General features: G+C 42.6%; 1 protein-coding gene across 2 annotated transcripts in view; it reads left to right on the plus strand.

Annotated features, from left to right (window-relative positions):
* CLUB (TRAPP II complex TRAPPC10/CLUB) overlaps positions 1–13,339 on the plus strand; it is a 153,571-nt gene that overhangs the window by 47,629 nt on the left and 92,603 nt on the right. For both annotated transcript variants that reach the window (XM_087396434.1, XM_087396435.1), the window contains exon 6: positions 5,892–6,055. In XM_087396434.1, coding sequence (XP_087252560.1) covers positions 5,892–6,055 — 164 coding nt within the window. The remainder of the gene's footprint in view (positions 1–5,891; positions 6,056–13,339) is intronic.

Consider the following 13,339-nt stretch of genomic DNA (forward strand, 5'->3'; position numbering starts at 1 on the left):
TGATTTTCTTGTTTATTTTTGCTTAGTCACCTTCTTCCTTTCTTGTTTTTTCTCTTTTGTTTATTTGACTTATTTTAGTAAGCATTGGGTTTGCCCAAGAGACTCTGTGGGTCTTTAGAAACCCAATATAGCTGCTTATGCTTGGGCATTTACGATGACATAACGTGTTGCATTGTTTGCTAGATATGTCTCCCTTTTGTTTTTCAAAAAAATTTGTTACCTCAATTTTCTTCACTTTCATTTTCTCTTTTATTTTCTTTGTAGAGTTTAGGACTTTAGAACAACAAAAAATCTAAATTTGTATTATTTGATATAATCTAGTCTTACAAGTATAGAAGTTGGAGACGTAGAAGACTACTGCTTTCTCCTCATTTCATTGGAGAGGGTCATTATTGGGTATAAAGCATATTAGTGTACTTACCAGTAGCATCTGTAATTGGGCTTCACGTTATCTTCTTCCCTTTGCTAGGTTGCTGGAATAAGACATTTGAGTGTGATAGATATTTGGATAACTGCTAACTGATAGACAAGAAGGTGCTATATGTTACAAGCAAGGCAATGCTTCAATACAATAGTCGTGAAAACCAAATTGATCGTTAGTAGAATGCATGAAACATTGAGCTTTTGACATGCTAACCGAGCAGTTTCACAGCAGTTTTGTAAAAAGAAAGAAGAAAGAAAGAAACATTTTTTTGTTGGAGATATCATAGCCAAAGAGTGTGGTGATGGAAGTGTTGATGTGTAGTACTAGGTGATCTAGTACTAGTCTATGTGTGTGAAGATATAGAATATGCTTGCAGGCCAAGCCTTGTAGAAGTGCTTCCACCTTTTGGTGGTCGCTCCAGATCCCCAACATCCCACGCTTCCAAGTGGCACGTAGGGGTAGATGATATCTTGTCGAATGGCGACAAGAGTGGCTGCATGGAACAAAGTGCTCGCCAATCACTAGGCTACATCTCGCTACCTAGATGTTCCATGCCATAATGCTGGCCACTGTTTCCCACACAGTCCTCTGGAGAGGGAAGAGGGTGATGCCAAGCATGTGGTGTCGCCTCATGTTACTCTATCCTGAGGATGCTCTGTCCATGTATCCTGTAAGTTGGGGAGACCTCGTTGATCCTTATGAATCCGAGCTACTATCCAAAAAGATCCCAATTGATTCTCTGTTCTCTAGGACAGCTCCATAAGCCACTATCCCAAATAGATCCTCTGTGCTTCAGGACAGCTCCATAAGCAATTAGGGATCGACTCAATAACTCCGTTAGTGCAGCGTTGACATCGTCCATCCACACGCATTTGCTCTAGTCAAGGGCCGATGGGTAAACCCTCGTGGGCAACTACCTAGAAGAATACTGTGGCCGTCGATTGGATCATAACCATGCCATCTGATGTCCTGAGCCACTTGTTGCTCAGCCTAGTGTCTCTCTCTCTCGGAAGTCCATGTTGACACCTCCAATTGAGGATGTTGTCGCATATGTGTGTGTAAGAGAAATAACTAGCCACGTGTGTGTAAGAGAAATAACTCGCCACCTCCACCTGCTCGAAGTGGCCTCATTTGGATAGCTAAAACCACTCTTTTGGATCCCACGGACCTCATGAAGGGGACAGTCCTCTCAAAGCCAAAGGTGCCTACCGAGGTGTATTCTGGTCCGATATGAAAGATGGATCAATGGACCACTCCTTGCCCAACCGTCCCAACACTCTGATCATCTTCCATTGAAGCAAATTTAGGCTCCCATCCATTTCTGAGTCTCTCTCATGCCCTAGTTGAAGGAGTCCTCCCGGCCCCACTCTAAAGGAAAGGACCTGGTGGCTGGGCCTTAAGAGAATGCTCAACAGTACCATATCCTGGAGAATTGACCCACCCAGTGACTAACTGCCAATATATGGGGTTCTGCTTGCCATGATTCAAGAATGGCTGAGTCAATATCTCTCATCCATGGGCCTACCACTTGGAGATGAGAGATAGCATCGAGTCGCCTCTTTGGCTTCGCGGGGAGACTCATCCAAGTCCCAAAAAATTTGGAGGACAAGCGAGGGGGGGTGCAGAGGTACTCTCAGAAGCACCTAAAGGAGAATAGTCTTAGTCCATTATCCCCAGGGCACTTCTGTGGAGGGAGGTCCTTGAGGGCCTCCCAGAGATCCTCATCAGTGAAAGGGTCCTCCACTTGCCTGCTCATACTTTGAGAGACCACCGTTGGGATATGGGTCCAAAATGCCTTGAGGGTTGCATGAATATGGGGGGACTTCTCCTCGGATTGGAACAAACATTGATAGAAGTCCGTGGTCATCTCTAGGATCTCTTGGGAGTCAGAGTCCATTTGCCCACTCTCATCGCTCTACTGACTTGGGCCTGGTGGTCTGGAAAAATTGTCTAGTCATCCTGTCACACTGATGTACCCATTGTGCATAGGAAGAATGATAAGAGAGCTCTGCGTGGCGAATCTCCGTGTCTTGGAGGTCAAGCCATGCACACTCGTACCGATCCACAAACGAGTGAGAATAGGAGTCTTGCTCCTGAAGACACTCTATGGAAGCCAGATCGCGTAGGGAGGTAGAGAGATGTTGGGATAAAGGTGTTGGTCACCTACAATTGTGTCGTTGCTCTTTGTAGCATAGGTGCTCACAAGTGTAGCATAGTTCCTTGGGTCGTATTCTGGTGAGAGGTGTACGCTAAGCATGGAAAGCAGATCTCATGCACGCGTGGGTGATAAAGGGAGCTTGATCACCATGATAGATGGAGGCTCTCACCTCCATGGGAGTTCAAGGGTTAGAAGGGGGTTGCAAGGTTCAAAAGAAAGGTAGGGTTGAGAGAGCTATCTAGGAGTTCTAGGGTACAGAGAGGGTTACAAGGTTTAGGAGTCGTCTAGGGTTGAGTAGTAGAGAGCTAGTCTTCTTCGTGACTTCGTGGGGTAATGTTTGAGGAGGAGGGACAATAGAGGAGAAAGAGCAAGAGGAGGAGGAAGGAGAAAGGTCTGTCCTTAGCAGCAAGCATTCCAAACGACTCATGGTTTGCCATTGCAAAAGAAAATTCTCCAAAAAATGAAGTGCTTGCAAATGTCAAAGCTGGCTGCTCAAGAGTGGACTGCAAATCTGCAAATGTCAACTCAAAAAACTGTCACTAAGCTGTCCTGCAAAAATCTGTTTAAGAAAACACCCTCTTGCAAAGGGCTGTCCCGCAAAAGTGCTGCGCAAATCTGTCCCAATGTATGCACAAATCCGCTCCAATTGACCTGAAATGGATGTCCCCAAAGCATGAGAGCCAATGCACAGAAAACAGGAGTAAAAGCCCCAAATTCTTGCAAGCCGTTTGTGTGAAATTGAGAGGACAATATCTTACCAGGTAATCTGAGAGCTGAAAAAGGCGATTTTGGCATGGCTCAAAAGCCCCAAATGTCACATGTACTAGACAAGGCCACTGCAAAAATCAGCAAATCTGGCAAAAGTTCCAAATTTGGAGAGGGCAAATATGCCAAAAAGAGGGTAAATCTCTAAAAGCTCCAAATTTCACTGCAATTTTACAAATGTGACTGCAATGTGCCGGAAGTCTGCAAGTTTCTTGCAATCTACCTGCAAATTTGAGACAAAAGCTCCGAAATCAGCCTGAACTAGGCAATGTCACTGCAAAAGCTCAAAAGCCTCAAAGTACATTCCTGAAAATTTGTAAAAGCACTTCTCCAACAGAAAATGGTGGCTGAATTGCAAGAAAAACAAATTGTTTGGAGCTGTACGGATGCCCAACGTCACAAAAAGGTGTATGAACATGTACACGGGCTGTACGGACAATTCACAGTCAAAATCCCCAAATCCGTCCAACTTTACGGACCGTACTGACATGTGCAGAACAGGGTCGCCTATGTATGGACAGGTCAAAAACTGCAAAAGAATTGGAAATAGAACCTAAAAACATCAAAAAACAGTTCAAGAACTGTTTTTCAGCTGTAGTCGAGACTGCAAGCTGAGCTTCTTTTTGGCGATGATTTATTGGCTGGAGCTCCAAAACTATTGTTTCTAGCAGATACAAGCAGACATGACAGCAAAATTGACCAGAAATGGCCTGGAAACAGCCGTGGGTTTGTGCAAAGCTGTTGCGGCAACTGAATTTGTAAGTGGAGTACAAAAACGAGCTGCTACCACCAAAAACGAGCTGCTGGTTGGAGAGCTAAGCAAGGGGGAAAGCAGGTTGGAGCAAGAAATCCCACTCTAATACCACTATTGGGTGTGGGGAGCAATGGGATGGAGATGCAATGCAAGGGAGCAAATAACAAGCTGAGGAAACAAGAGTACTTGCAAACGGATAATGAGAAAGTACAAACAATATCAAACACAAGGATTGACCAATGAAGTCAACCTGAGGGTTGACTGAATCCTAACTGATGTACAAGGCCATACCAGAGCTAAGTGCTAACACACATGCTCTGTGTAGCTAGTTCACTTGCTATAGCACAAATGAGAAAGTTTGTGTCTAATATTAAAATGAGCCTTAAACCTTGAATAAGAGGGCTGAAGAAATGCTAAGGTATGCATTATGATTTACTACCCATGACACATTGTAGAATATTCATGTAAGCACTCAAGACTCTAGTCGGTGTACCGAGTTTTCTTTTCCAAGTGGAAATCTTCCATATTTGTGTTAAGATGAGGCTTAAACCTCAAGTAACGGCTGAACACAAATTTGAAAAAACCCAAGCTGTAGACTCTAAGGCTAAGGTATGCATTATGATTTACTACCCATGATGCATTGTATTATATTCATGTAAGAACTCAAGAACTCTAGTGTTCATGTCATAGTAGTTAGTCCCTGCTATGCGTGATGGAGTTTATGGTTTTCAATCTTATGAGTGACTATCATGAGATTGAAACTGCACTATGTTGTGTTTTTAGAGGATGAGTTTAATGTTCCTGGATTCATCTAGGTATATGTAAGAACTCAAGAACTCTAGTTTGTGCACCAAGTTTACTTTCTCAAATGGAAATTTGCCGTATATATCCAATGAATACGGTAAATCCCCCGAAAAAGGCAAGGTTCTCTGTTTTTTTTTTTTTTGGGATTTTTTTTTTCCATTTCTGCTTTGCAAAATATGTTTTTTGCTTAAGGAGGAGGAAAAACGAGGTGCCCAATCATTTGAAATCAATCTGGAAGGTGCTGTACCCAAGAAGTAGATAAGGCTCACAAAATGTCAGCCCTTGCTATTGCTAGTGAATTGTCTGAAAAGTGAGATCTCTTATATGCAGAATAACAGCAAAAATGGTCTCTATTTTGGTGCATTAGAAAATTCAAGTTTTTTGATGTGGTCCAACATAGATATGGAGACTCCGCGGGTCTTTAGAAACCCAATATAGCTGCTTATGCTTGGGCATTGATGACGACATAAGTGTTGCTTTGCTTGCTAAGTATGTCTTCCTTTTGTTTTTCATAAAAGTTTTTGTTTACCTCTTTTTTCTTCTCTTTCATTTTCTCTTTTATTTTCTATGTAGATTTTTGATCTTTAGAACAACAAAAAATCTAAATTTGTATGATTGGACTTATTCTAGTCTTACAAAGGTATATATGGAGATGTATTGCATGAGAATCTGAATTAATCCCTTGGGGATATGATTAGAAGTTTCTATCAATAGTATACTTTTCCAGGTCTCCATATCCTATCATTCAATGCAGTTTGATTGATAATATATACTTATGCTAATTTTCTTGGCACTCCATTGTCACCTTTTCCTTTTCTTGTCATTTTTCTGACTACTGTTTAGATTGTGACCCTTGCAGTAATTGCATCACATAGAAAACTGTGTGCTTGAATAAGAACACTTTCACCCATAGAGTTCTCTGTTGATTGTCTGATTGTACATGCCAATTGGTTGGGTGTCTTGATAACAAAAGCCAACTGTTGCAGTGAATGCTTCAACAATGAAACAGAAGGATTTTGGTGGACACAATGTGGGTGATGACTCTGCTGCTTTATTGGATGCGTATCGAAAGGGCTTAAGTCAAATTGTGGAGGACGACTCCTTCAGGGAGTTTGACTTCAGGCAATATCTTTTTGCATGTCAGGCACGGGTAATACTTCTTTCCTTGAGACATTCTTTGGATGGCCCCTTAAAACACCTCCATAAGTAAACCTTATGTTTCTTGTCTATTTTATGGTAGGTGCTGGAAGGATTATTATAAATGCAGTAATGATAGAGAGAAGTCGCCTACTGCACCCAAAGAAATAGCTGGTCTTCCTTAAGAATATATCAAACACATGATTGGCATTCTATTTTGTGCCAATTGACCACTCATCCTTGAACATAGAGGGAAGTGAATATGCAATTTTGGGTACCCCTGCTAATGTGTGAGAATGATGAGGTATTAGCAAGAAAGCATAATGACTCTTGTCACAAATGGAGCACGAGCACAGATTAAAATTGCAGATAAATGAAAGGTGGAGTGATTTTATTTATCAAACCAATGTTTACATGGATTTTAAGCAAACTGCTATAACCGGTTGCTTACTGCATGGACGGTCATGCAGTAAGGACAGCCACCTTTGTCCATGCTTTTGCTGACTTACTCATACCATGTTTGATGCGATTGTCACTTAGTAGCATAATAATGACATTCATGATGATATTTAGAGCTAACTGGACTCACCTATATCACGGCTCAAGATAGACTGCCCAACAGCCCACCTTTGAATTTGAGCAGGCAACCAGAAAAGATATTTAAGGTGGGCACAATAGAATTATCATTTGTGGCAGAATTATCATTCCTGTCACAACTAAGTTAACTGAAACAGTGATAAACCTTAATGTCATCATGCCCAATCCCGCCCCCGCTCCCCCCTCTCTCAAAAGGGGAAATTTACATAAGGTAGCACCCATGTTACAATCAAGGACAAGGCCACCTGAAGCAAATCAATGCACATCCTGCACTCGAGCATAGTTGCAATTGACAAATGTTTTGTGTCACGTTTCTTCACATGGTATTACGCTCAAGCCGAGATAACATGACCTCAGAAGGGTCGGTGGACATTTTCCTTAGAGGACCAACTGTTGTATTTTATTTTATAGTGCTTCAAGTATATGGTTAAAGGAATCAATGTCAAGGTCCTTGGTGAGGGCGAATTGGCACTGACTAGATGGTTCTAAGGCCAGGGAACTAGGTGTACCGAAATGTCTAATTGCCAGGTAAATGGTACACCTAAGGATGGCCCTAGGAATGTGACATGTGGCATGTAGAACCATCCAGGGAGTTGTGGGCTTTGTGTACAGCATGCAGGAAAATTAACGTATGATTTAGAAACGAGCTTGTTAACACAGAGGTTGTCTGGGAGGATTAACTGAGGGCTATCATTCGTGATTTGAATGGAGAAGTCGTGTTATGCGTACCACTTGGGTAGCTGGTTACGTTGTTCGTTTCATTTGGTATCAGAGCAAGTTGTCGAAGTAGTTGACGTGGTTTGTCATCACGGGACATAAGTGTGTAACATGAAGGTTGAGATGTTGGCATTGATCGAGAAACGCAACGCCATAGTGATGGAGATGAAGTCAATTTTTGCATGTCTTTGCGCACTTGATGGGCAGGGCTTTTTGACAACCTCTTGGATGTAGAGACCCGTCGCCAAAGAAAGTTGAGGATGCTGTTGTGAATTCTCGTTATGAATTTGTCAAACACAACATCCACCTTGTCAAGCGGTGAGACTGATCAGAAAGGGTTTTAGATTTTTCTTATGCTTTGGAGGTTCTCGTTAGCAACGCTGAGGTGCTTGGTGATACCATCTATGATTTGCTTGAGCGGAGTTGCCTTCTGCTGTTAATTTTTTGTGCTTTGGAAGGGCTGTACCAGTCTTGTTGGGAATGTTGTCCGAGACCATCTGGACCTCTAAGTTAGCTGAACGCTATACTGGTTGCAGTGCTGAATCGTTGGCAAAGAAGAGAACAGAATGGAGGGCTCTTTTGACATTGTGTGAATGTGGCCGGCCGTAGTGGTACTCTGTGAAATATGTGGGTTGGCTGCAACAACAAGATATTTATTTTCAAGAGTCTGTTGGATATTAAGGTCCCATTTTACAAAAGCTGTGGATATAGTGAACTACGGGCTTGTTGTATGAGCCGCCGGTTGGAGGCTAGCATGGATTTGACGGTCCAATTTTCGGGACATTCATCTCTACTTCTTTGGGTCTGAGGTCGTGATCAATATAAAGTGACTAGGGAGCTTTCTATTCTCTCTTTTATTTAGATGGTTTGTATTTGAGCTTTCCGAGTGTTTGCCATATGTTCCCATGCAGTTATTTGAGATTGTAGATTTTTCCCTAGTATAGGGAAAAGGTATTCGTCTCGGTGCATCAGTACTTGATTCTGAGGTTGCTCAGATGTATCGTCGAGGAGGTGAGGGCACGGAAGCAGAGGGTTTACTGTTGCTTTGTGGACTTCTGCAAGGCATTTGACACTGTTCCGAGAGCCCGTCCAGGAGATCATTTGGGCTATCATAGCACTTTATGAGCGAGTTTCAAGCAGAGTCCGGACAGGATCTGGATGGACAGACGAGATCATGAGCACTATCGGGGTCAAACAAGAATGCCCATTATCTGTTAGAATTATAGATATAATTCAGCAGTGACCAATGTAATATAATAAGCTAGTTAGGGGCATTTTTCCCTCTTTAAGAGGTTTTTCCCCCTAACTGCAGTTAGTTCACTAACTATGGTTAGTGAGCAATAAGGTTTTGTCACTAGGACAAAACCTTATCTTTTCCTTCAGTGTGTTGTACTCTCACTCTCTTCTATTGCAACTACGTTTTCAGCTTCCAAGCTTCCAGCTCTCACACTCTCTCTTGCTCTCTCTCACTCACTCTATTTCTCACATTTGGTATCAGAGCAGGTTCAAGAGCCTCGGGTAGGTCCCTTTCATCACTGAATCTCAGTTTTGGAGCTTGCCAAGGTATTTTCGGAGCAACTCTCTCTATCTACCTTGGTGTTTGGGCCTTGGCACTCTGGTGATTTGAAGGTCATACGTTTCAGCTTTTGGGACAGGTTATTGCACTCTTGCAGTGAAAGCATTGAGGCTTGTGCAGTAACTAGTTCTTGCAGTTGAGAGTTGCATCTCTCCTTTTCCTTTCTTCATTGTGGTACTGCTTCTCTATTTGCATCAATGGCTAGCAACAAAGATGAGCTATTTGGAATGCTTGGGGCTGATGACAAGCTTGATGGTACCAATTATTCCATGTGGTCATACATGATGGGACATGTTTTGGTTGCCAAGAATTTATGGCATATTGTTTTAGGTTCTAAGGCCACGCCTACATGTACTGCGACTTTTGGTGCTACAACCACCGCCTCTGTGCTACTTCAGGTGATGGGTCTTCAGGTGATGGTTCTAATGCTACTTCTAGAGCACTTGCAGCTACACGTACTTTGCCTCCTACACAGGAGTAGATTTAGTGGGATGCTCATGATGCCAAAGCACATGCTTTGATTGCTCTTTCAGTGAAACGGGTTATTATCCCTCATATCTGGTCTTGCAAGAAGCATGGGATCAGCATGCATCTTTGTATCAGGTGCAGAATGAGGCGAGGGTGGCCTATCTCCGCAAGCAGTTCAAAGACTTGAAGCTTTGAGAGGGTGGTAACATGGATGCCTATCTCACTAATGTGAAGGATTTGAGAGAGCAATTGGCCAACATTAATGAGATTATGCTTGATTCTCAGCTTGTTTCTAATACCCTTGATGGGTTGCTTGATTCTTATCAAGGCTTTGCTACTACATTGAGGTTGGTTGCAGGTGGCAATGCTACCCATTTCTCATTTGACCAGATGGCTACTCTTCTTCTTCAGGAGGAGCAAAGTCATGCAAATCGCAATGCTTTTATAGCTAGTGATCAAGCTTTTGCTGCCCAGCATAAAAACAAAGGCAAAGGCAAGGTTTTGGTAAACCCCCTCATTCCCATGCTGATCATTCACATGGTGCCTCTTCTTCAAGGGATAATAAAAAGAAGAAAAGATGCAACTATTGCAGGAAACCTGGGCATGATATTTCTGAATGTAGGAAGCGGATCACATTTGAAAAGAAGAAGAAAGAGTCTGGTTTTGCAGTATCTGGTTTTTCTAGTGCAGAAGATCGGCATGAGTCAGCTAATTTTGCATAAGACCAGCATTGGGCTTTCTTGGTTGCATGTCAGTATAATCCTGATGTTCATGATGCTTTCATGGCAATTTAAGATGTTCATGATGCTTGGATCTTTGATAGTGAGGCTAGCAAGCACATCATTCCTGCCGGAAGTTGTTTAACTCATTAGAGCATACATCTCAGAGGCAGTGTCACATGTGCCAATAATGCATCCTATACCGTGAAAGGTATTGGGCAAGTTGCTCTTACTTCTTTCTCTGGTGGTATTGTCACTCTAGAGAATGTGCTTTATGTTCCAGGCATTCGCAAGAACCTCATTTCTATTTAACCCATAGCTACATGTGGCTTTCAGGTTTTGTTTGATGGTGTTAGGTGTGCAATGTATGATGCTACACATGCCTTTACCATGGTGTTGACTGGCACATTGACTAGAGGTCTTTATAGACTTGATGCATATGACAGGTGTTTGGATGATGCTGCACTTGCCAATGCACATGACTTTGCTCTTGATTCTACCATGGCAAATACCATACTTTGGAGATTTGGTGAAGTTATATAAGTATGGTATGGTTGTTGATCTTCTTAAAATGCATATGCCTTCAAAGCATGTTTGTGAACCATAAGATGTACCGTGTTGTGTTTCCCAAGGATGGGAGAGTTGGTGCCTCACGTAAGCTTTATCTGGTTCATAGTGATGTTTGTGGATCCATGCGGGTTGTAACTCTTGGGGGCTTCTATTAGTTTGCTACTTTTATTGATGATTTCACTAGGTACGCTTGGATTTTTGTCTTGAAATCCAAATCTGAAGTTTCTTCATGTTTCAATACGGGTCGTAAGCCTCACATTTCTCACGTGAGGACTTTTGGATGCTTGGCCTATACTCATGTGCCTTCACAGACACGCACCAAGTTGGGTGATAAAGCTGTGAACTGCAATTTATTGGATATAGCTCAGAGAGCAAGGGCTATAAGCTCTAACAGCTCCGCACGGGCAAGTGTTTTGTTAGTCGGGATGTCGTGTTTAATGAATCTACCACTATGCCTTTGTTGGACTGTCAAAACAGCCTATTGTGGATGCCCCACATATTTTTGACAGCTGGATGCCTTAGTTTCCATCCGATGCTTAGGATGATGGTCCATTTGAGGTTGTACCTCCTCCATCTGTTGGTCATTTGCAGCCACATGTGCAGCCAGATATTTAGGCTGATATGCCTGTCATTGTTCAGGACCATTTGCATAGGGCTCTTGACCAGGAAAGAGCTGAAATCGAGGAGCACAAAAAGGTCGCTTGTTGGCTCCTTGACACATTAAAAGACAACAGATAAGATATTTCTCAGCCAGCCTGTACTAGAACAGCTGTCCGGAAAGAGCATGCTAGTTTTGTTGCTTATGCATTGGTTGCTACAGCATGCAACGAAGAGCCATTATGTTATCAAGATGCCTTTCAAAATGACTGTTGGTTGAAGGCTATGCAAGCTGATTTGGATTCTATCCATCAGAATAACACTTGGGAGTTGTGTGATTTGCCTCTAGGCAAGAATAAGTGGGTTTAAATGGAAAGCTGATGGTTCAGTGGACCGTCACAAAGCACGTCTTGTTGCTAAGGGCTATGCTCAGCAGCAAGGCATTGACTTTGAAGAGACTTTTGCTCCCACTTCCAGGATCACTACTATTCACATTGTTATTGCCTTTGCTGCCCACTTTCATTGGGAGGTACATCAGCTTGATATTAAGATAGCTTTCCTTCACATGGGCATTTACAGGAAGAGGTGTATGTTTCCCAACCTCCTGGCTTAGGTTGAAGGTTCTGAAAGCAAGGTATGCCACTTGAAGAAAGCTCTTTATGAATTGAAGCAGGCAGCTCGGGTTTGGTATTCCAGGTTTCATACTCATCTGATCACACTTGGCTTTTAGAACAGCCATACAGAGGCTATTCTTTACATCCACAAGTGTGGGAGAGATTTGCTATTTTAGTCCTTTATGTGGATGACATGCTTGTGACTGGGACACATGCTCAGCAAATTGCAGATTTTAAGCTTGATTTGCAAAAGACATTTTCTATGTTTGATCTTGGTATTTTGCATTACTATCTGGGCATCTAATTTGCTAGCAGTGAGGGGGGCATTTTGATGTCACAATCCAAGTACACTGGACAGCTTTTGCAGCGTTTTCAGTTTGAGGATTGCAAGCCAGTATCCACACCATTAGAGCGTGGTTTTCAATTCTCTTCTAAGGATGGCAGCGGTACATGTGATGCCACTCTCTATTAGCAGGCTATTAATTGTTTGATTTACGTATGCCATACGATACTTGATCTATAGTTTGCTGTCTCACAGTTGAGCAGATATATGCAAAGCCCATCAATGCACCATTGGCATGCCGTGAAGTGTGTCTTCACATATTTCAAAGGCACTTGGCATTTAGGCCTTCTTTATGGGGCTGATACTTCACTTGTTATGCATGGATTCACTGAGAGTAATTGGGCTGGTTGTTCGGACACTCATGTATCACATAGTGGCAACTGTTTCATGCTTGGTACTTCATGCGTTTCTTGGTTCAACAAGAAGCAGAGTACAGTTGCTAGCTCTAGCTGTGAAGCTGAGTACATAGCAGCCTTTACAGCTACAGTGGAGTGTGTTTGGCTTTGGAAGCTACTTGTGGATCTTTATGCATGTGAAACTGCTCCAACCGTCATCTTCACTGATAGTCAGAGTGCTTTGGCTGTTGCTTGGAATCTTGTTTTCCATGCTTCCACAAAGCATATTGTGGTTCACTATCACTATGTCAGAGAGCGATTGATATTCCGTTGTCTTATGTTTCCACTAAAGACAACTTGGCGGATCTATTTACGAAGGCTCTACCTCGACCTAAGTCTGAGGCTTTTCGGCAAGCTTTAAACTTAGTACCTTTTGTAATACGTTGTACTCTGTACAGTCATAGGTTGCTATAACTCTACAGGATGTATCTTGAGTGATGTCCAGGATACTTCAGCCCATACCATTTGCTATCTATAGGTGCCACTTCTTCCTTGGTATGTGCCTTGTAGGCCTAGTTATAGTCAGTTAGGACTATTGGTACATTTAGTACATGTACCACCTAGGTTGGTTAGGACGCTTAAGTCCTGTTAGGGCATTTAGCCCTAGGGCGAACTGTTTCGGGTGTCCAGAAACGCCTTTGCTGGGCACTATGCTCCTTAGAATCAGAACCATCAACATCAGAAGGATGAAACATTGAGAG

Source organism: Dipteris shenzhenensis, chromosome 25 (genome assembly GCF_047967505.1).
Source record: "Dipteris shenzhenensis isolate YYH24624 ecotype China chromosome 25, Dip_SZ_1.0, whole genome shotgun sequence".
In the NCBI taxonomy this organism is placed as follows: domain Eukaryota; kingdom Viridiplantae; phylum Streptophyta; class Polypodiopsida; order Gleicheniales; family Dipteridaceae; genus Dipteris; species Dipteris shenzhenensis.